This window comes from Amphiprion ocellaris, chromosome 12 (genome assembly GCF_022539595.1).
Source record: "Amphiprion ocellaris isolate individual 3 ecotype Okinawa chromosome 12, ASM2253959v1, whole genome shotgun sequence".
NCBI classification, from domain to species: Eukaryota; Metazoa; Chordata; class Actinopteri; family Pomacentridae; genus Amphiprion; species Amphiprion ocellaris.
The window spans coordinates 1,543,580-1,567,572 of record NC_072777.1 but is presented as its reverse complement, the minus strand read 5'-3'; the positions used below and the strand labels follow the sequence as shown (position 1 = coordinate 1,567,572).

The 23,993-nt window shown below is 38.5% G+C and overlaps 1 protein-coding gene across 1 annotated transcript in view; it reads left to right on the top strand.

Annotated features, from left to right (window-relative positions):
• The window catches only part of nbas (NBAS subunit of NRZ tethering complex), a 202,701-nt gene that overhangs the window by 69,119 nt on the left and 109,589 nt on the right, over positions 1-23,993 (top strand). The window contains exons 21-26 of the mRNA XM_055016167.1: positions 4,741-4,827; positions 7,566-7,719; positions 15,634-15,819; positions 19,134-19,307; positions 20,470-20,603; positions 23,885-23,947. Of these exons, the coding sequence (XP_054872142.1) occupies positions 4,741-4,827; positions 7,566-7,719; positions 15,634-15,819; positions 19,134-19,307; positions 20,470-20,603; positions 23,885-23,947 (798 nt within the window). The remainder of the gene's footprint in view (positions 1-4,740; positions 4,828-7,565; positions 7,720-15,633; positions 15,820-19,133; positions 19,308-20,469; positions 20,604-23,884; positions 23,948-23,993) is intronic.

Here is a 23,993-nt window from a genome sequence, read left to right as displayed (position 1 = left end):
GATGGATTTACCGACGAGAGCAGCCTCTCATCCAGAGGTTTTAGCTCCTTTAACCCTCAGAAAGGTCTGAAGACACGGCCGAAAATTCAAACAGTTTGGTTAAAATGGCAAAAAATACGATGGGAAACAAAATGATGACAACAGATAAAATGACAGAAAGTAGATACTAAATTTACCAAAAATAGACATAAAATGACACAAACGAGACACAAAATGACAAAATCTAGAAGAAAAACAACAAAAATGACAAGATAACAAAAAGGGACACAAAATGACAAAAATGAGACACAAAATGACAAATCCGAGACAGAAAATGATGAAAACAAGATAAAAAAATGACAAAAATGAGATAGAAAATGACACCGACATAAAAAATGACAAAAACAAGACTCAAAATAACAAAAACTAGACACAAAATGACAGAAACTAGACACAAAATGACAAAAACTAGACAGAAAATGACAGTCTTAAAGAAAAACGACAAAAATGAGACACAAAATAGCAAAAACAAGACTCAAAATGACAAAAACTAGACAGAAAATGACAAAATCTATGTCATTCTGAATTGTCTCCTCCTTCATATTGTTCTGTTTCCAGACTTTATCCTGCAGAGAAAAACGAACCACAGTGAGTTAAAATGAAGTCTTTTCTTCTCTGCTGCTGTTGAACGTGGTCAAACAGAACGTCTTAAAGGCCAACGTTCCCCCGAGTGGTTCGTGTTTCTGCAGTAGTTCTGCTGCTGGTTCTTCTGAGGGTTGGTGGAGGTTGGCCGTTTGTGTTTCTGCAGAGAACATCCATTATAGCTCTGTTGCTTTTCCTCCTGCCATCCGTCTCTCCAGCTCGGCTGCTCGGGTCTGAACTCAGAGCTTCACCTGCAACGAACACTGTGAAGTAGATCAGCGGACGTGGAATAATTAGTTCCTTAAATCAATATTCAAGCTCCAGCACCAGTATTTATCTGCCGTCTGTAACTGATGAGGTTCAGAATCAAACCTTAAAGGACCAACCGGAGCTGCAGTGTTGCTAAAAATCATAAATCACATCGACTTCTAAGGTGTTTTATGCTTGGACAGAATTTATGGCGGCGTTAGAAACCGCTGCAACAGTGAAAATACACCAGCAGATCCTGTAAAAAAAACAAGAAATAAGAAGAAGAGGGAGAAAAAGAAGAAGAAGGTGATGAAGATGACAATGACGAAGACATCGAAGAAGACGCTGAAGAAGACGACAAAAGAGAAAACGAAGAAGACGTCAAAGAAGACAGAGACATCAAAGACATCAAAGAAGATGAAGACGATGACAAAGACGACCAAGACGACCAAGAAGACAAAGGCATCGAAGATGTTGAAGAAGACAATGAATAAGGAGATAATGTCACAGAAGATGGAGACGTCGAAGACCTCAAAGAAGACGGAGAAGACAACGACAAAGAAGAAGATGTAGATATCGAAGAAGACATTGACGAAGCAGACGATAAAAGAGAAGACACTGAAGATGGGAAAGACAACGAAGGTGGAGACGAAGATGAAGATGCTGACAACAAAGACGTCGAAGATGATAAAGGAGTACACAATGAAGATGACGAAGGAGACGTCAAAGACATCAAAGAAGATAAAGACAACGATGAAGAAGAAGATGAAGAACACGATGACAACAAAGAAGACAAAGACGTTGAAGAAGACGATAAAGGAGTAGACAATGAAGAAGAAGACGACAATGAAGACGACGGAGATGTCAAAGACATCGGAGAAGAAGACGACGAAGAAGATCAAGATGATCAAGAGGACGACGAAGAAGATGAAGAAGACAATGAAGAAGAAGATGAAGAAAGAGGAGAAAAGAAGATGAAGACGGAGAAGACATCCAAGAAGAAGGAGAAAAAGAAGAAAAAAGTTGACAATGTATAAGATGAAGAAGACGATGGCGAAGGAGGTGAAGACGACGAAGAAGAAGACAGTAGAGAAGACAACAAAGAAGAAGAAAAAACAACAAAGAAGAAGACAATGACAAAGAAGACATCAAAGATGATGATGAAGACAAGAACAGGATGAAGAGGAACAACAACACAACAACGAAGAAGGCAGCAAAGAAGAGTAGGAAGAAGTTTATTTGACTAGCACCTTTTAAAAATCTACTTCCATATTACTTTTCAGTTCCACAAATGTCAAACAAACTCAAACAAATGAGGCAGATGTTCAGATTGAGATGTTTCATCTCCTAGTTTAGACGTTCTGTTCTTCTGTTTCCCCTGAATCTGCTGTCTGGAACCAGGAACCAGAACTGAAACCAGACCTTAACGGATGGACCGGAGCTGCTGCGTTGCTAAAACTCCTCCAGCGTGTCGCCATCCATCACGCCTGCTCTCATGTGTTTGGTGATTGGACAGGATTTATGGCGGCGTTGGTGTTGGGTCGGCCTGATGATTGGTAGCTGGAGCCATCTCCTTGAGTTTTACAGCCACACTACATATTTTTCTGTCCACAGACAAACAGATAACCAGCAGGAGTGCATTAATCCTGGAGGAAAAGCCGATTTCAGCGTCGTCATGTGAGGTTCCAGAGTCGTTCCTCTTCTTCTTCTTCTTCTTATTTATCTCGCTCACACCCGTCACACTCAAGGAGAAGCAGAAGAAAAGCAGAAAAATAAAAAGCTGCCGTCGCCATTTACAGCCGCTGCACGACTTCCAGAGATCCTCCGTCCTTATTATGCCGCTCAGCTCTCCAGTTTCAGCTCTCCCAGCGTCTCTTCTGATTCATCAGCTGCACTCACAAGCCTCATTTTTCTTCACTGTGGCTCATTTTTCACACAAATAGAAAGTAAAAAGGTGTTAGAATGACGCTGATCGTTGCCTCTCTCTGACACTTTTCTGTCATTGGAGTCATTTTCTGTCCTTTAGTTGTTGTTTTTACCAAACAAACATTGTTTTTCTATCTGTTTGTGTTTATTTTCCATTGTTTTTAGTCAGTTTTAACCCCTTTGTGGTCGTTTTGTGCATCTTGTCCTGTTATTTGTGTTCGTTTTGCACCTTTTTCTTGGTTTGTGCCAGTTTTGTTCCTCAGTTTTTTTGGTTTGTGTCTCTTTCTGGTCTTATTGTGTCTTGTCTTGTTTTTTAGTTCTTGGTGTAAGGGACCAAGAAAAATAAAAGGTGCAAAATTAACAAAAATGAATGGAAAATAAGCACAAAACAACCAGAAAGAGGTTAAAACCGACTGAAAGCCAAAAACAGATGTAAAACCAACAAAAAGAGACACAAAACAGCAGCAAAGAGACACAAAATCACTTAAAACAAATGCCAAGAGCATAAAAAAAATGACAGACACACAAAAAGAGGCACAAATCAATTGCAAAGAGATGAAAAATCAACACAAATTGATTATGTTTCAGTGCCAACAAAGACAAATAACAACACAAAATGACTACTAGATGCAAAAAGGCTGCAAAGAGACACAAAACAATCACAAAGAGAGACACAAACTAAGAAAAAAAAGTGCAAAATGAACACAAATGAATGGAAAAGTAGCACAGAATGACCAAAGAGGGACTAAAACTGACTAAAAGAGATGGAAAATAAACGAAAACGATGGAAAACCAATAAAAAGAGACACAAAATCACTCTATTGGTTTTGTGTCTGTTTTTATTTTCCATCTTTTTTAGTCAGTTCTAATCCCTTTGTGGTCATTTTGTGCTTTTCTATTTATTTGTGTTCATTTTACACCTTTTTTTCTTAGTTTGTGTGTCTTTTTGTGGTTGTTTTGTGTCTCTTTGCAGCCTATTTGCATCTAGTGGTCATTTTGTGTCTTGTTTGTCTTTGTTGGCACTGAAATATAGTTAATTTATGTTAATTTTTCATCCCTTTGCAATTGATTTGTGTCTCTTTTTGTGTCTCTGTTACATTTTTATGCTCTTGCCATTAGTTTTGAGTGATTTTGTGTCTCTTTGCTGCTGTTTTGTGTTCTTTTTATTGGTGTCCAAAATGATGAGAGACTTGTCCTAAATTAAACAAACTTGTCCCTAATGACTCAAAACTTTTCCAAGATGACAAAAAAGAAACCTGTCCCAAATTAGTAAAAACCCACACAAAATGAACCGAACATGTCCAGAATTTAAAAAAAAAAAAACCTCTCCAGAATGACTAGAAACTCGTGTCAAATGACACAAACTTGTCCAAAATGGCAAAAAACTTGTCGCAAATGACTTAAAATGTCTCTCAATTGACAAAACCTGTCCAAAAATACTAGACCCTTGAACTAAATGTCTTGAAACTTGTCCCAAAACGACAACACATTGTCCAAATTGATTGGAAACCTTCCCCAAATAACAAGAAATCGATTCTAAATGACTCAAACCTGTCTCAAATGACAGTAACTTGACCAAAATGACTAGAGAAGTGTTTCTTTTAGTCAATTTTTGCCCCTTCTTGGTCATTTTGTGCATTTTTTCCCATTATTTGTGTTCATTTTGCTCTTCTTTTTCTTGGATTTAATGTCTCTTTGCATTGGTTTTGTGCTCCTTTAGTACATTTTAATCTCTTACTGGTCATTTTGTGCTTCTTTTCCATTTATTTGTGTTCATTTTGCGCTATTTTTTTCTCGGTTTGTGTCTCTTTGCAGCCATATCACATCTAATTTGTCCTTTTGTAAGTCTAGGAGGTGTTTTGCATTACATCAGCATTTGTTTTGCATCTGTTTTTGTCTCTTTTAGTCATTCTGTTTTCCCACCTTTTGTTCTTGTATTCCCAGCCTGGATGAGCAAGGCGAGCTGGCGTTGATTCCGTGGGACGAGCAGCGACACCGAGAGCTGGACTGGTGTGAAGCCGAGGACTGCAGGTAAACACTTCATATCACCTGTGTGGAAAGAATTATACGACACCCAGCAGATAGACAGCCTTCGTACACTGAAGAAGAAGACGATAGAAAAGGAGAAGACGACAAGGAAGAACAGGAAGAAGACGAAGAGAAGGACAAAGAAAGAAGACAAAGACGATAGAGAAGAAGACAACAGAGAAGATGAAGAAGATGTCAAAGGAAACAACAAACAAGGAGGAGATAATACAGAAGAAGACAGTAAAGAAGACGACAAAGAATAAGTTGAAGATCAAGAAGACGATAGAGAAGACAACAATGACGAAGACAAAATGACAAAGAAGATGACGAAGACATTGAAGGAAATGAAGAAGACGACGTAGAAGAAGAAGACATTGAAGAAGAGGAGGAAGACGAAGAAGAGACAAAGATGTCAAGGAAGATGGCAAAGAAGACAACGAAGACAACAAAGATGGAGAAAAATGACAAAGAAGACAATAGAGAAGATGATGTTGAAGAGGAAGAAGGCAATGAAGAAGAAGATGGATGGAGAAGAAGAGACATAGAAGATGTCAAGGAAGATGACAAAGAAGACATCGGAGAAGAAGATGATGAAGAAAAACAAGAAGACGAATAAGACGGCAAGGAAGAAGAAGAGGAGGAAGATGAAGAAGAGACAGAAGATGTCAAGGAAGGGCGACGAAGACAAAGATAGAGGAAGATGAAGAAGATAATAGAGAAGAAGACGACAAATTAGAAAACGAACAGCAACAAAACGAGATAGAAGGCAGCATTAATTCAGTCCTAGCAGGCCTGTAGCAGCTCAGAATGGTTAAAATTCATGCTCCATGCAGGCCAGATGCTCCGCTGGCATCATTACGAGAAACAAAACATGACATCCTATTATCCAAATGTTAAACAGAGCCATAACAAACTAATACCCAATCCTGTTGCGCTGCCAGCTTACGCCGTTTGCCTGCGTCTGTAGGGAGGCCAGCTTCATTTACAATTTTATTTAGCGAGCTCTTGTTTTTTTTTTTTTTTTTTTACTGCTCTTTGGTGTCGAGTCATAATATCGGCTGGATGCTGCGGTATTTTTGGCCGCCAATTTCAGGGTGAAATTTTGATAATGTGATTGGAGCTGCAACGATGCCAGGAAGCTTTAACATTCTGTTTTTCACCCTCTTGTCTTTTTGTTGCCATGTTATATGCTTGTTTTTCCTCTGTCTTATCTCTCCACTCTCTTGTTTCACTGCTGATTTTCTGTCTTTTTGTTATTCTTGGTTAAGAGCAAAGCTGGAAACGTGTTAAACTGTCTCTAAACACTAATAGTCGGACATCTCAGCCGTAAGCTCGTCCTACGGACCATTAAAGCCTTTAAAGACCATTTACTTGGACTAAACAAAAGCTAGATAAATCCCTGAAACAAAAGGAGGCTGTAGGAGGATAAATAGTGGACATGGTGGGCACAACAAGGGACTGAAAATCTTTGGGATATGACAAACATTTGTCCAGAATGACAAATTCAGTATCCACAAAATTAATTAAAACTTTGTTCAGAATGACTCAAAGTTGTCCCAAAAGACTTCATTGTGTCCAAAATGACAAAAAGCTATCCCAAATTACTTAAAATATGTCCAAAATGACTAGAAATCTGTCCCTAATGACCCAAACTTGTCCAAAATGGCTTGAAACAAGTCCTTAATGGCAAGACACCTTGTCCAAAATAACAAAAAAAATGGCTAAAATGACTTGAAACTTGTCCGAAATTAGTAAAAACATGTACAAAATGACTCAAACATGTCCAAAATATCAACAAAACTCTCCAGAATGACTACAAATATGTCCTAAATGATGAGAGACCTGTGCTAAATGTGTCCTACATGACGCAAACCTGTCCCAAATGACTTGAAAATTGTCGAAAATGACAAAAAAAAACTGTCACAAATGACTAAAAATTTCTCTCAATTGACAAAATCTGTCCAAAAATACTAGATCCTTGACCTAAATGACTTGAAAATTGTCCCAAATGACTCCAACACCTCCAAAATAATTGGAAACTTGTCCGGATTGATTTTAAACTTCTCCCATATAGCCAGAAACCTATTCCAAATTTCTCAAACATGTCCCAAATGACTGAAATGTGTCGCAAATGACCAAGAACTTGTCCAAAATTACTAGAAACATGTCCAAATTGACTGAGACCCGTCCCAAGTGAATCAGCCCTTCCCCAAATGAGAATAACTTGTCCAAAATGACCATGTTTCATGCTTGTTCTTCCTGTTTTTCCTTCTTCACTGGTGATTTTCAGTGTTTTTTTAAAAATTCTTTGTTAAAGAACGGAGCCACAAACGAGTCAAACTGTCTCTAAACACTAATATTCTCGACCTTAAGCTTTATCCCACCGAACATATAAACCTTTAAACTGTCCACAGATGTGTTACCGCGACTGAACAACATCTAAATAATCCCTGGAGGAGGATAAACTTGTTGGGGTGTTCCTGGATCAGGTGCTTTTAGAGTATTTATAGCAGCTGGATGGTGTTTGTGGCTCTAAACGACTCAGAATCTGCTGCTAATTTTCACCATAATGAAGGAACCGAGTTCAGCCGCTGGTGTTTTGTTATTTAATGTGTTTTTGGGAAACATTGGAGGGTTTTGGCTGCAGAGATGGACCTAGTTGGTGTTTAGTTTTGCTCTGCTCGTGTTTCCTGTTGATAAATCTGGACTGATTTTAATGAATCTCTCTGTGGGTTTTCCAGAGCGGTGCTGGAGCAGAACTTGTTTGACGACGACAGTTTCCTGTACGAAGAAGCTCCGGAGCTGCTGAGGTTCAGAACGTCTTCGCCCTCCATTGAGCTGCTGACCGACTGGTACCAGAGCCGAGCCCAGGACATCGACTCCTGCTCCAGACAGGTAGGAAGTCAACCTCCGGCCGTCCCAGCACTGCTCCCAGAGCTCCTGCAACACTTTAAGTTCACCTGAAGTCCAGATCTGGAAACATGTGAAGCTCCATCTGAACCCAAACAAAGAAAGAAGACGAAGAAGAAGACGACGACGACGAAGAAGAAGAAGAAGACAACGACGACAACGAAATCTGCTGAGTAGGAATGGTGGAGAAGGACATTGGTGTTGTTGTGGACCAACTTTGTGAAAAGTCAGCGTATGAAATGTCTCAAACTTGTCCAAAATTACCAAAAAAAAAAATGCTCAAAATGACTAGAACCTCATCCTACTTCTCACAGATCAACTAAATATGTCTAAAATGACTCAACATTGTCCAAATTGACTTGAAACCTGTCCCAAATTACAAAAAACTTGCTCAAAATGACCTGAAACCCGCCCCAATGGCTTTAAGCTTCTCCGAAATCACTTAAATATCTCCGAAATGACTCAAAAATGTCCCAAAAGACTCGACTGTATCCAAAATGATAAAAGGTCATCCAGAATGACTTAAAACTTTTCCAAAATGACTAGAAACATGTTCTTAATGACTCAAACTTGTCCAAAATGGCTTGAAAAGAGTCCAAATGACAAAAAAAATTGTCGCAAATGACTAAAAATGTCTCTCAATTGACAAAACATATCAAAAGTTAATAGACCCTTGACCTAAATGACTTGAAACTTGTCCCAAATGTCTTAAATGTCTCCCAAATGAGAATAACTTTGACAAAATGACTAGAAACGCATTGTAAATGGCTGGAAACGTGTCCCAAATAGCTGGAAACATATTCCTAATGACAAAACTGTCCCAAATGACCATGAACTTGTCCAAAATGACTAGAAATGTGTCCCAAATGACTTAAAACGTTTCCAAACATGACTAGAAACCTGTCCCTAATGATTCCAATCTGTCCTAAATAGCTTGAAATGATTCCTTAATGACGAGACATCTTGTCCAAAATGACAAAAGATTGTCTGAAATGGCTAGAAACAAATGACTAAAAATGTCTCTCAATTGACAAAACCTGTCCAAAAATAGTAGACCTTTGACCCAAATGACTTGAAACTTGTCCCAAATGTCTTAAATGTGTTCCAAATTACAGTAACCTGGCAAAAATGACTAGAAACTTACGATAAATGACTGGAAACCTGTCCCAAATGACTCCAACATGTCCAAGAACACTCAAACCCAAATAGCCAGAAACATATTCCAAAGTTCTCAAAGGTGTCCTAAATGACCGTACATTTGTCCAAAATGACTAGAAATGTGTCCAAATTGACTTGAAACCTCTCCCAGATAGCTAGAAACATATTCCAAATGACTCAAGTCTGTCCCAAATGACAATAGCTTGTCCAAAATCACTAGAAACCTGTCCAGAATAACTAAAAACATGTCTGATGACTAGAAATATGTCCCAAATAGCTCAAATATCTCAAACAAAGAAACTCAACTGGAATTATAACTTGGAGAAGAAGAAGAAGTAGGAGAGGAGTTTTCATTCTTCTGTTTGTCTCTTGATGGAAACGTCTTCTGAGGTGAAACATTTGAGCGTTCTGGTTCCTGGAGGATCATTTCTGCCTGGTTCTCCTCCTGGATGAACGACCTCCATCATCTCAGACTCTCTGCTGATGAAGACGACTGTTTAGGGGAGCAATGGGATGTAAACTCCGCCCAATGGCTCCGCCCCCTCCATCTTCAGCCTCCCAGTGATGGATCAAGGTTGTCACGGCGACGCCTCCGTCTCTGTGGGAGGAATAAACGCTGCAGTGGAGTCTTTCCCCTCCATTTCTTCATTTCTTCATTTGTTCGTTTCACCCGGCGGAGCAGATTCAGGATCCATCGTTCATTTTAAAGATGACCAGAGATCTGAGATCAGTCACTGCATGCTGCACCGCACTTTATAGTATAAGGACGTATTTTATAGCAGTAAGATGCATTTTAGATGGATTTTAAAACATTTTTAGTGTTAAGATGCATCTTGTAACATTAAGACACATTTTAGACACATTTTATAGCATTAAGACGCATTTTATAGCAGAAAGACACATTTTATAATGTTAAGATACATTTTAAACCCATTTTGTAGTCTTAAGATGCATTTCATAGCTGTACGACGCATTTTACAGTGTTAAGACGCATTTTAGACTCAATTTATAGCAGTAAGATGCATTTTTATAACATGAAGATGCATTTTACTGTAGTAAGATGGATTTTATAGTAGAAAGACACATTTTTGTAGCGTTAAGATGCATTTTAGAGACATTTTACAGCCGTAAGATCCTTTTTATAGCGTTAAGATGCATTTTAGATGCAATTTATAGCAGTAAGACACATTTTATAGCATTAAGACGCATTTTATAGCAGAAAGACAAATTTTTGTAGCATTATGATGCATTTTAGACACATTTTACAGCAGAAAGACACATTTTATAGCGTTAAGATGCATTTTAGATGCAATTTATAGCAGTAAGACACATTTTATAATGTTAAGACACATTTTAGATGCAATTTATAGCAGTAAGACACATTTTATAATGTTAAGACACATTTTAGATGCAATTTATAGCAGTAAGACACATTTTATAATGTTAAGACACATTTTAGATGCATTTTATAGCAGTAAGATGCATTTTAGATGAATTTTAACACATTTTTAGTGTTAAGATGCATCTTATAATATTAAGACACATTTTAGACACATTTTATAGCATTAAGACGCATTTTACTGTAGTAAGATGGATTTTATAGCAGTAAAACACATTTTTGTAGCATTAAGATGCATTTTAGACACATTTTACAGCCGCAAGATGCATTTTAGATGCAATTTATAGCAGTAAGACACATTTTATAGCATTAAGATGCATTTTATAGCAGTATGCCGTATTTTACAGTGTTAAGACGCATTTTAGACTCAATTTATAGCAGTAAGATGCATTTTAAAGCATTAAGATGCATTTTATAGCAGAAAGACAAATTTTATAGCCTTTATAGCATCTTTGACGCATTTTATAGCAATGACATGCCTTTTATAGTAGTAAGACGCATTTTATCGCATTATGATACATTTTCTGGTGTTAAAATGTATTTATTATGGAATATGTCTTTTCTATATGTGCAGCTCTGTTAAAACGAGAACAGACAAATCTGTGAGTTCTGGATCTAATAAATATGTTTAATGAAAGCAGAGCGATGAATACCAACGTAAACAAAGAACAAAGGTTGTTTTCATTTAATACTTGAGAGAAACACTCTGAGAATAACATGAATTCATCTCAACGTGCCGCTGCTCCCCTCATCCTTCACTATCAGCAGTGAAAGGAGGACGAGTCGATGATTTGGGACATGAATCAGAGGATTTCATCATCCACTCAGGAGGACTGAAGTCTTTGTTAATCTGAGGGAATCAGTTCGGTTTTAATTAGAGCTCGTGTTACTCCAGGAGCCTCGTGGGATGAAGCTCTCACGTCTCGGCCGTTTTCACACACTGTCAGGAGGGAAATAAATAAAGAAAGGAGAGAAAAGCTGCCATTTCCCCGCTTCTTCCTGCCCTCTTTTCACTCCGTTTGTTCGTCGGCCTGTTTATGCTTCGGAGAGCGTTTTAATGGAGCAAAATGGGGCTTGATTAAAAGGAGGCGCATCAGAGGAAAGCTGCAGCGACGACATGCGACACGCCGAACGGCAAGATTGACGAGATGAGTCAGAGCCTGAAAGGAAAAAATAAAAAAGAGGAGCTAAACGCTGAACCGTCACGCTACCAGGAACGAGGCAGCTGCTGGGAATATCGCAGAAAATCTCAGATTCTCCGTCCACAGCGAAAAATACACCAAAGAAACAGATGCATTTCAACAGCAGCTCTTTTATTTCAGCTTCGAGTCACAAAAGACAGATTTTTACGACAATACTGCATTTCTACTGCAGCTGCATCATATATGAATAATAGAAAACAGGCTGAAAATTTGCATGAAATGACTTGAATGAGGCCCAAATGACAAAAAACACGTCTGAAATAACAACTAGTTGTCCAAAATGACTCAAACCTGTTAGTAATGACTTGAAACTTGTTGAAAATGACTCTGAATTGTCCAGCATTGCTCAAAACAAAGTTCAAAAGGACTCTAAATTTGTCCAAATCACCCAAAACTTATTCCAAATAACTTGAAACTTGTTTCAGATGACACAAAAAGGTCTAAAATGACTAAAGCTTGTCTAAAACTAATCACAGTTGTCCAAAATTATCCAGAAATAGTCCAAAATGACACTAAATTAGTTCAAAATGACCAAAATTGGTCTGAAATTGAACAGAATCTGCAGAATATGACAAATATTTGTCCAAACTGACAAAAAAGGCCCACAAAATGACTCAAAACCTGATAAAAAAATAATAAAAAATTTGGGCAAAATAGTTCTAACTTTTCCCAAATGACTCAAAAATGATTCAAACTGGGATCCAAACAGGACAAACACTTCATCAAAATCACTCAAGAAGTGTCCAAAATTTGTCCAAAATGACCAAATTGTTGAAATTGTCATGAAACTTCTTCCTAATTATTTTGAACTTGTTCCACCTGACTCAAAACGTCCAAAATTACTCAAACATTGTCCAAATTGTCTCCAAGTTTGTCCAAAATGACAAACAAAACCCGGTCAAAATCACCTAAAAGTTATCTAAAATAACTTGAAACTTATTCCAAATGACACCAACAAGTCTAAAATGACTAAAGCTTGTCTCAAATTCATCAAAATTGTCCAAAACTATCCAGAAATATTCCAAAATGACTCTTAACAAAGTTCAAAAGGACTCTTAATTTGACAAAATCACCCAAAACTTGGACAAAAAATGGTCTACAAAATGATTCAACACCTGACAAAAATCATTTTAAAAATTGTCCAAAGTAGTTAAACGTGTCGACCAGAGTCTGAAATCAGTCACTGCTCACTGCGTGGTGACGAGCATTTTATAGCGCAAGGATGCATTTTGTAGCAGTAAGACGCATTTTGTAGCGTCAAGACACATGTTAGACGGATTGTATAAAGTTAAGGTGCATTTTATAACAATAGGATGCATTTTAGACACATTTTATAGCAGTAAGATGCATTTTCATCTAAAATGACTTTAAACTTGTTCCAACTGACTGAAAAAGTTTCCAAAAGGTCCCAAATAACTCCAAATTTGTCCAAAATGACACAAAAAAAACTAATCAAAATCACCCAGGACTTGTTCTTAACGACTCAAACAACTCTAAAATAACAAAAACGTGTCAAAAACTACTCAAAATGATCCAGAATTATCCAGAAATCGTCCAAAATTACTCCATATTGCTTAAAAATGACACAAAATTGAAAGTAGAAATCCAAAATAGAAAAAAAAAGAACAGCTGCATCATACATGAATAATAGAAAACAGGTGGTGAATTTGAAATGAAATGACTTTAATGTGGCCCAAATGACAAAAAACACGTCTAAAATGAGAAGTTGTTTAAAATGACTCAAAGCTTGTTCCTAGTGATTTTAAACTTGTTCCACCTGACTCTAACATGTCCAGCATTTTTTCAAAAGGTCATTATGAAGTCAGTTTCATTAATTTAGTTCAACTTGTTTTAAGTCGACTAACAGAAATTTGAGTTTAAATGACACAAAACATCAGGTTGATTTAATTCCCAGCATTAATATGTGAATCAAAATAACATTAGTGAGTTAAAAGGTTGATAGTAGATGTGAGTTTTTATCCTGCAGTCATGCCTTTAAGTTGTAGGATTTAATTTGTGATCCAGCGTCGGTCGTCGTGTTTGAGTTTCACAAACAGATGTTGAGGTAGAAGAAGGAAGTCGGAGCAACTGTGGGGAAGAAAAGGTTGAGATGGAGGAAATTAAAAACAGAAAAGACAACAAAGAGAACAGAAAAATGGAGGCGAAATGGTGTTTGAGAGACTGAGAGGATCAGATTGAGTTTTCAGACGGTGAGTTCACGGAGATGAGCTGCTAATTAAAAAGCGTTGAGGCGTCTGGATGCTCCTGACGGATCTTTAGCCTCCAGATCAATAGATCCTCCTCCTGCTGGATCTAATTGAGTCCAGCTGATCGGAGCTCTTCTCTCTGGTGTGTTCTGCTGATTGTTTATTGGTGAAGGAGTGTGTGGAGATAAGCTGTAGATGAAAAGCCGCAGGCTGACGTTCCGCTGCAGAGAAAAGCAATCATCGCCATCGATTGGTCCACGTCCACAGGTGGCCGCGCATCGATTGGCCGGCCCGCCGCCGGCGTATAGGTGGTGGCGCATCGATCGGCTGCTCCTCTGGATGGGCCCGAATCGATCGAAGGAGGTTTTATAGCGGAAAGGCCGATGATTGGACGTCGCTGGTGACTGACAGCTGGTGTTTGGTTGAGGATTGGTTGAGATAATGTTGGTTTTTCAGTTAATTTATCCACCAATAGATGTATCGATGTCGCTGCTCAGACGTCTTTAGAGACAGAAAAATAGAAAATTAAACTCTCACCTGACACAACCTGAATCCTGAAAGGAATAAATGATGTTTTCTGGAATATATTTGCTGTACAATAATGTTCATGACTTTTTATAGCATTCAGACATACTTTAGACACATTTTAGACAGATTTTATAATGTTAAGACAGATTTTGTAGCACTAAGATGCATTTTAACACATTTTATACCATTAAGATTAATTTTAATAGTGTTAAGACGCATTTTATAGCAGTAAAATAAATTTTATAGTGTTGTCGCATTTTAAATGCATTTTATAACGTTAAGATATATTTTATAGTGTTAAGATGCATTTTAGAGCATTAAAACACATTTTATAGTCTTCGGATATGTTTGAAGACATATTTTATAGTATTAGGACAGATTTCCTAGTAGTAAGATGCATTTTAGAGCATTAAATTGCTAATTTTGGATCCTCTGAGTTATATTAGCTCTGGTTGGAGGTCATTAACCTGCACATTAGTGTTTGTCATGGTGCCCATCACTAGCTAAACTCCCACATTAGCAGATAAAGTGATTCAGTTACGTTAGCTATTCCTTCAAAGAAACTGTCGTCGTCAATTTTGGGTCCTTTGCATTATATGAGCTCTGACTGGAGGTCATTAACCTCCACAGAAGTCTTTGTCATGGTGCCCGATGCTAGCTAAACTCCCACTTTAGCAGGTAAAGTGACTCAGTTACATTAGCGAATCATTCGTAGAAACTATTGTAGTCAATTTTAGTTCCTCTGCATTATATTATCTCTCATTGAAGGTCATTAACCTCCACAGAATTCTATGTCCTGGTGCCCGATGCTAGCTAAACTCCCACTGTAGCAGGTAAAGTGACTCAGTTACATTAGCGAATCATTTGTAGAAACTATTGTAGTCAATTTTAGCTCCTCTGCATTATATTAGCTCTGACTGGAGGTCATTAACCTCTACAGAAGTCTTTGTCATGGTGCCCCTTGCTAGCTAAACTCTGGAAGACGTTACTTGAAACATCTTCCAGAGAAGTCCGGCTGGTTACTACTGAAGCTCCTACAATTAAAAGGTGGAACATTTGAGGTCATTAAGCTCCTCAGGAGTCTTTGTCATGGTGGCCTTTCCTAGCTAAACTTCCACAATGCTCTCTGATTTAACATGAACTGTAGTCTGCCTTCTCTGTCTCTACAGAATTAAACAGGAAGAGCCAGGTACTACAGCTGATCTAGATTTAGAGAATACACTCTGTCTTCATCTATTGGAGCTCGTGGGTGGGTTTTATTGACTTTAATGTGCTTGAGATTTGTAATCTCTCTTAAAAGTATGTCAGATTGTGACTTGGCATCAGCAGATACTAAATATATAACGATTTGGATCCGATCAGGAGGAAGAAAACTTTCATTAACCTCCATGTCTTCTTGTTTCAGGTGGACTGTGCTTTGTCTCTGGTCCGTCTGGGTAAAGAGCGCGACATCCCCGACCTGGAGCTGTTGTGTGACGACCTGGTCACCATGGAAACGCTGGTGTACGAGACGTCGTGCGAGCTGAGCCTGACGCTGAAAGACCTGCAGCAGCTCAGCGACATCGACAAGCTCCAGCTGCTCATGAAGAACGTAAGAATTAAAGATGCTTTTCTCAAATCTAAATCCATCCTCGGAGTCGCACCTTCATCTGTTTCTGCTCTAATTGTTAGTTTTTCTCTGTTTTTCCCACTCGCCATAGCGCTAAGTTGCGTTTCCCAGCATGCCGCTTTGTCTGGTTTATGATGTTCATTGTCGGTGTAAATAAGGAAATCGTTTTGCTTTCCATTGTGAAGTTTCTGAGTGTAATTGTCTGTGATTGCTGCTCAACAGAACATAATGTATGCTAAATACAACTTGAACACAGAGAACAGTTTGAGAACTCGGCGGTAAATCTTTTAATTCCCCGACATCCGGTGATATAAACTTTCATTCAGACAGCAACTTGAGAGGGATGAAGGTAATTTACACGAGATGTTAGTGAAATAATTAATTTTGGGGGATTTAATTATACTAAAACAGATACTTTCCAGATTTAAGAAGCATTTTACGTTTCAAACATACATTTGTTGAGTTAAAATCAACTTAATGTTGTGTATAATTTACACTGAAGCACGGTGGTTGCAGCATCATCAGCTCCAATGCTTCATGTCATGATGCTGCCACCACCATGCTTCACATCATGATGCTGCCACCACCGTGCTTCACATCATGATGCTGCCACCACCGTGCTTCACATCATGATGCTGCCACCTCCATGCTTCACATCATGATGCTGCCTCCACCATGCTTCACATCATGATGCTGCCACCACCATGCTTCATATCATGATGCTGCCTCCACCATGCTTCACATCATGATGCTGCCACCACCGTGCTTCACACCATGATGCTGCCACCTCCATGCTTCACATCATGATGCTGCCACCTCCATGCTTCACATCATGATGCTGCCACCACCATGCTTCACATCATGATGCTGCCTCCACCATGCTTCACATCATGATGCTGCCACCACCATGCTTCACATCATGATGCTGCCACCTCCATGCTTCACATCATGATGCTGCCACCACCATGCTTCACATCATGATGCTGCCTCCACCATGCTTTACATCATGATGCTGCCACCACCATGCTTCACATCATGATGCTGCCACCTCCATGCTTCACATCATGATGCTGCCACCACCATGCTTCACATCATGATGCTGCCTCCACCATGCTTCACACCATGATGCTGCCACCTCCATGCTTCACATCATGATGCTGCCACCTCCATGCTTCACATCATGATGCTGCCACCACCATGCTTCACATCATGATGCTGCCTCCACCATGCTTCACATCATGATGCTCCCGCCACCGTGCTTCACACCATGATGCTGCCACCACCGTGCTTCACATCATGCAACAGTTTTGCTTTTACCAACGTAAAAAAAAACAGTTTGAAACCAAAAAATGTTTATTAGATATGAAAATTATCTGTTTAAATATGATTAAATCTCCTAAATTGAATTATTTATTTAATATCTAAGTTAAATTACACACAGTACTGAGTTGATGCAACGTTATTGTGTCAACACAGACAATCAGGTCTGTAAAGTTTATCATCTTGGAAATGAACTAAACCCACTAAAATAACTATTTGACTAATATCTACTTTAAATCACACACGATATTAAGTTCACGCAATAATATTATATCAACCCCATCCAACAAGATAAATGTTTGAAACTTAAAAGCTTCATTTAAATCAGTAAATTACACGTATTTAACTTGGAAATCACACAGTATTCAGCTTTATCCGGCCCCGAGCAGCTAAATTAGTCACATATTGTTTCCTTTCTTTTTATATGTTTTGGAGAAAATTGCAAAGTACTTCAAAACCGCATTTACATGAAATTGCGACGCGCAATTAATCCCGACCTCTGACTGTAACGCAGCTGCATGACGTGGGCCGCAGACGCATGTAAATCTGTGAAGAAAAAACACTGTGCTGCTAAATGCAAAGCGGCCCACCCACGCTCTAACATCTCTCCGATAAAGAAAGACATCAGACACGAGTGGAGAGGGAGATTTAATCTGGACACGTTTGGTACACATCCACACTCGCCCAGAGGGAGTTCCAGTCAAACAGCATGCGTTAACGCCGTCCACACTGGCTGCATGGCAGATCCTCCCAGCTCTGGTCCTCATAGGCCGAGGCTGGCAGTTATTAGCTGCAATTTAGAGCAGGGCTGGTGTTGTGTACTCCGTGAGGACGAGTTACTGCAGTACCTGCTGTACACGACGAGCCTTCATCGCTCTCAAGCTGCTGTTTGAAGGAAAGTTTGTATCACCGGATGTCGGGGAATTAAAAGATTTACCGCCGAGTTCTCAAACTGTTCTCTGTCTGTGTTCAAGTTGCATTTAGCATAGTTTATGTTCTGCTGAGCAGCAATCACAGACAATTACACTCGCAATGGAAAGCAAAACGGTTTCCTTATTTGCACCGACACCCTGAACATTATAAACCAGACAAAGCGGCATGATTTGTCTGGCAATAAAAAGCACTGTGGTGAGCGGGCAAAACAAAGAAAAACTTACAATTAGAGCAGAAACGGATAAAAACGAAGGACTTCACATTCTTGGAAGCATGGTGGAGGCAGCATCATGATGTGAAGCACGGTGGAGGCAGCATCATGATGTGAAGCACGGTGGAGGCGGCATCATGATGTGAAGCATGGTGGTGGCAGCATCATGATGTGAAGCATGGTGGTGGCAGCATCATGATGTGAAGCATGGTGGTGGCAGCATCATGATGTGAAGCACGGTGGTGGCAGCATCATGATGTGAAGCATGGTGGTGGCAGCATCATGATGTGAAGCATGGTGGAGGCAGCATCATGATATGAAGCACGGTGGTGGCAGCATCATGATGTGAAGCACGGTGGTGGCAGCATCATGATGTGAAGCATGGTGGTGGCAGCATCATGATGTGAAGCATGGTGGTGGCAGCATCATGATGTGAAGCACGGTGGTGGCAGCATCATGATGTGAAGCACGGTGGAGGCAGCATCATGATGTGAAGCACGGTGGAGGCAGCATCATGATATGAAGCACGGTGGAGGCAGCATCATAATGTGAAGCACGAATCATGACTTTGTTTTTGTTTGTGAGCTTAAAGATTTTTAGTTTTATTTTTTTAAGCATCTCTGAAATGTTTTATCGAATATCAAACTAAAATTTCACAGATCTATTTATCCGACCATTTTAAACGTTGTAAGCCAATCAGAGTTGAGAAGCTGAGATGGAATAATTTGAACCTCAGATTATATATTATATCTTTATTCCCTCCTGTATATTTTTTGCTGTTCTATTAATGATCTGACTGACATAAACTGAATGAACGTCCTTGTGTCTCCAGTCCAGCCCTGAGCGCTTCGTGAAGGACTGTTTCCAGTGGATGGTTCCCTTCCTGCACCGCTGTGAGCATCAGAAAGAGGGCGCCGCCGAGTCTCTGCTGGGAGAATACCTGGTGGGCTCGGCCCGGACAGACCTGACGCTGCCCCTCATCATCTTTCAGCACTCCAAACCCGACGTACGTATCCGGACTAACGGCGGGCCCCGGGGCCGTCACGCTCGGCCGACTGTAAACGATGAAGAAGTGGAAGCTGCCGGGTGTCAGGGCCGCTGGCTGTAAACAGGATATTTATGAAGCTGTGAGGGCAAAGCCAAGGACGAGCTGAGGACCAGACAACGGGACAAACACTGAGCCACCCAGTGGAGCATTAAATATCTGGAAAATAAAAGATCTGGCAGCAAGGGGGCCGGAAAAATACTGAAAAAACTGTTAAAAAACCAAAATAAATAACGGCAGATATCTGTAAGATAATGAGATGTTTACCTGTGTAAAACAAAAAAATACAAAAAAAAAAGATTAAAATCTGGCAGCAAGGAGGTGGAAAAATACAGGAAAAATTTTTTAAAAATAACAGCAAATTTCTGTAAAATAATGAGACGTTTACCTGTGTAAATAAATAAATATTAAAAGAAATAAAAATATTAAAATATGACAGCAAGGGTGCCTGAAAAATATATTTTTAAAAAATTTAAAAAATAAATAAAAGCAACAGCAAATATTTCTAAAATAAAAAATCCAGCAGCAAGGGTCCTTGAAAAATACATAAAAAATATAAAAACAAACAAAAAAAAAACCAGCAAATATCTGTGAAATAATGAGATGTTTACTGTGTAAAAACAACAAAATTAGAAAAAAGAAAATTAAAATCTCGCAGCAAAGGTGCTTAAAAAAACAATTGAATAAAAATTGAAAAAATGAAAAAATTGAAACAAATATCTAAAAAATAATAAATTTGGCAGCAAGAATGCCAGCAAAGTACATAATAAAATTGTAAAAAAAATTGCAACAAATATCTGTAAAGCAATAAGATTTTACCTGTTTCAAAGAAAAGGGAGGGGAAATTAAAATCTGGCAGCAAGGGTGCTTGAAATTTTTTTTAGAAAAAATTTTTTAAAAGAAAAAAATAGCAGCAATTATATGTAAAATAATGAAATATTTACCTGTGGAAACACAAATAAATAAATAGGAAGAACAAAATTAAATCTGGCAGCAAGGGTGCCTAAAAAATACATCTAAAAACTGTGGTAAGAAAATAAAAAACAGCAAATAATGAGATGTTTACCTGTGTGAGAATAAATAAATCAGTAAATATTTCTGTGTTTGTGTCTGTGTGGTTCAGTGCCAGCAGAAGATCATGGGAGACCCCGACCAGCTGATGTCTGCGGCTCTGGACTGCATCTACAGCTGCCAACGAGACGACCAGCTCAGCCTCTGCTACGACGTGCTGGAGTGTCTGCCGCAGAGAGGATATGGGTCAGAACCCACCGCACACACAACAACAACAACACAACAACACAACCATACATGGTCACACATCCAGCTCTGATGTAAACTGAGATGTGAAACTTCATTCGTCCTTCAACCTCCTTTTTCTGAAAAACAATCCTGAAAAACAGTAAAAATAACATAATTACTGCAAATATATGTCAAATATTTAAGATGCATCATTTATACTTTGTTTTTAGAAAAAAAATACATATTTTTCCAAACTGCTACTTAAAAAATACAGATTTTTTTATAGTTATATATTTATTTTTATTTTATCTGTTTTATTTGAGTGTATTTTTTATGTTATGATTATTATTTTTATTTATATTATTTGCAGACAATATTTACAGTTTTGCAGTGTTTTTATGTTTACATTTTTTTAAACTTTTTTTTCAAAATACTACTTATAAAGATACAGATTTTTTAATATTTATTTTATTTTATCTATTTTATTTAAGTATATTTATGTTTTTTTATTTTATATTTTTAAATTTGTATTATTTACGGACAATATTAACAGTTTTACCATGTTTTTATATTTATTTATTTATTACATATTTTTCTTTTCTTTTCCCCCAATTTACAAGATATTTTCTGTAATTTAACAAAGCACAGAACAATTAAAAGTTTGTTTACCATTTTAATCCTTAAATAAAAATGATAAAAAATATTAAATATTATTCTTTTGCTGATTAAAATAGAGTACAAATTATGTGATTTTTAATTGTATTTATTTTGCATAAAAGAAAAAATATTTTTTAGTTCATTTAAATACAGTAAAATAATACTTTGTCAGTTTTATACATTGTTGGTAAACAAACTAGTATTTATAAAAATACAGATTTGTTTTATATTTATTTTTTGTTTTAGCTATTTTATTTAGGTGTATTTATATTTTATTTGTATTATTTGCGGACAATATTTACAAAAATATATTTTTTAGTTAACATATTTTTCTTTTTCTCCAATTTACATCATATTTTCTGTCATTTAACAAAGTACATAACAGTTAAAAGCCTGTTTACCCTCTTTAATCCTGAAATAAAAATATTAAAAATATTACATATTTTTTTCCTGATTAGAAAACAGTAAAGATGTTGATATTTTCATATAAAATAACAAACCAGCCTCCCACCTCCTTCCAGTTGTGTGTTCTCCTCTCAGGAGAACCAAACTACCTCCTTCCTCCTTGTTTCTAACTGGAGCTCTGAGGATCCATCAGCCCTCTTCCTCCTCCTCTTCCTCCTCCTCTGTATTTTATTTCCTCCTCCAGCTCCATCTTCTGACTCCCAGGAGGCTGAAGGTTCCAGATCTGAAGGAGACAAAAAAAGAACAGAAACGACGGCAAGAATCTAAATGAACTCAAACAGCTCCTTTTAATACGGACTATGATGCTGCCACCATCATGCTTCACATCATGATGCTGCCACCACCGTGCTTCACATCATGATGCTGCCTCCACCATGCTTCACATCATGATGCTGCCACCACCATGCTTCACATCATGATGCTGCCACCACCATGCCTCACATCATGATGCTGCCACCACCATGCTTCACATCATGATACTGCCACCACCATGCTTCACATCATGATGCTGCCTCCACCATGCTTCACATCATGATGCTGCCTCCACCATGCTTCACATCATGATGCTGCCACCACCGTGCTTCACATCATGATGCTGCCACCACCATGCTTCACATCATGATGCTGCCACCACCATGCTTCATGTCATGATGCTGCCACCACCATGCTTCACATCATGATGCTGCCACCACCGTGCTTCACATCATGATGCTGCCACCATCATGATGCTGCCACCTCCATGCTTCACATCATGATGCTTCCACCACCGTGCTTCACATTATAATCCCTCCATTGCTGTGGATTCCACAAACTGTAAATGCCGCTAAATGCTACCAGACTGGAGAAGAGAAGATGATTCTTCTTGTTCTTCTCTTAATTTCCATTTAGAGCTGCAGCTCGTTAGCGGCGTCTGATCTGTGGTTTCTCTCTGAATTAACGGATCTTCTGCAGAACGTGGATTAAATCTGCTGCAGTTCCTCCCAGGAGTCCTTCCTCTTCGTTAGTTTAGTATGAGACCACTTAATTAGGCCCAAATCTGCTCAGCACAACGGAAACCAGAGGAACCAGACTGGATTCATCAGGAGGATGTAGAGGAGGTGGAAAGATCACAAATTACACAATCACAGAAACACACCAGGTTGTTGCATCCGGTCATGGTGTGTTTACATGTTTTTTCCAAATTTAGCCTCTTCTTATGGTAATTCCATGTCTTTCCATGATACGTTCACACCTTTTTGTGGGATTTCTGCATCTTTGTGGTATTTTTTTGTCTTTGCATGGAAATTTTGTCTCCTTTTGTGATATATTACATCTTTTCATGGTGTGTTTTGTGTGTTTTTGTGCTCATTTCATGTCTTTTTATGGTGATCTTTCATGCACTCGTGGTAGTTTCACATCTTTTTGAAAAACGAGGACGAGGAAGATGTGGAGGAAGAGATCTGAAAGGTCAAGAGATGTTGTGTTGTGTAAAAAACACACACTGGTGGACTCACACTGACTGGTGAGGTTGCTGCATCAGGGTCAGATCTCCGTTGGGGGAAACAGGCCGGTCTGACCCAGAATCCTTCGCCTCAAGGCAAAGCATCATGGGAGTTTATTTTTAGTGGGGAGGCTGCACAACCTCACAGACACACACAGACACACACTTGGTTCGCTGTATGAGCATTGTGTCTTTTTATGGGGATTTTGAGTCTTTTTGTGCAGATTTTATGCGTTTTTCTGATGATTTTGCGTCTTTTTGTGGTGATTTTTGAGTCTTTTCGCGTAGATTCTGCATCTTTGTGTTGATTTTGCATCATTTTGTGCAGATTGGATGTGTTTTTTTGATGATTTTGCGTCTTTGTAGGATGATTTTTTTATCTTTTTTGTTGTGATTTTGAGTCTAAATGTGCAGATTTTGCAGTTTTTGTGATGATTTTGCATCTATTTAAGGTGATTTTGAATCTTTTTTTTGATAGAGCATAGTTCTTTTGTCATTTTGAGTCTTTTTGTGCTCTCTACTGAAATGATCAGAAGAGTCTGAGGGCCAATCAGCTGCTCATATTTCTGTCACTAATACTGAAAACATTGACACTTTATTCTGCAAGCTATTTTCTACTAAACCGTTTTAATGACGTGATTTTACAGTAAAGTAACTGAACTTTTTGTGTGTTTTTGTGTGTTTTGTGACTCTGCAGACCAGAAACCGACGTCACGGCTTCCCTCCACGATCAGGTGGACAAACTGGAGAAACATCTCAGGTAGAAGCTCTTCTCTCCTGTCTCGTTTTACTACACTGTGGAAAGT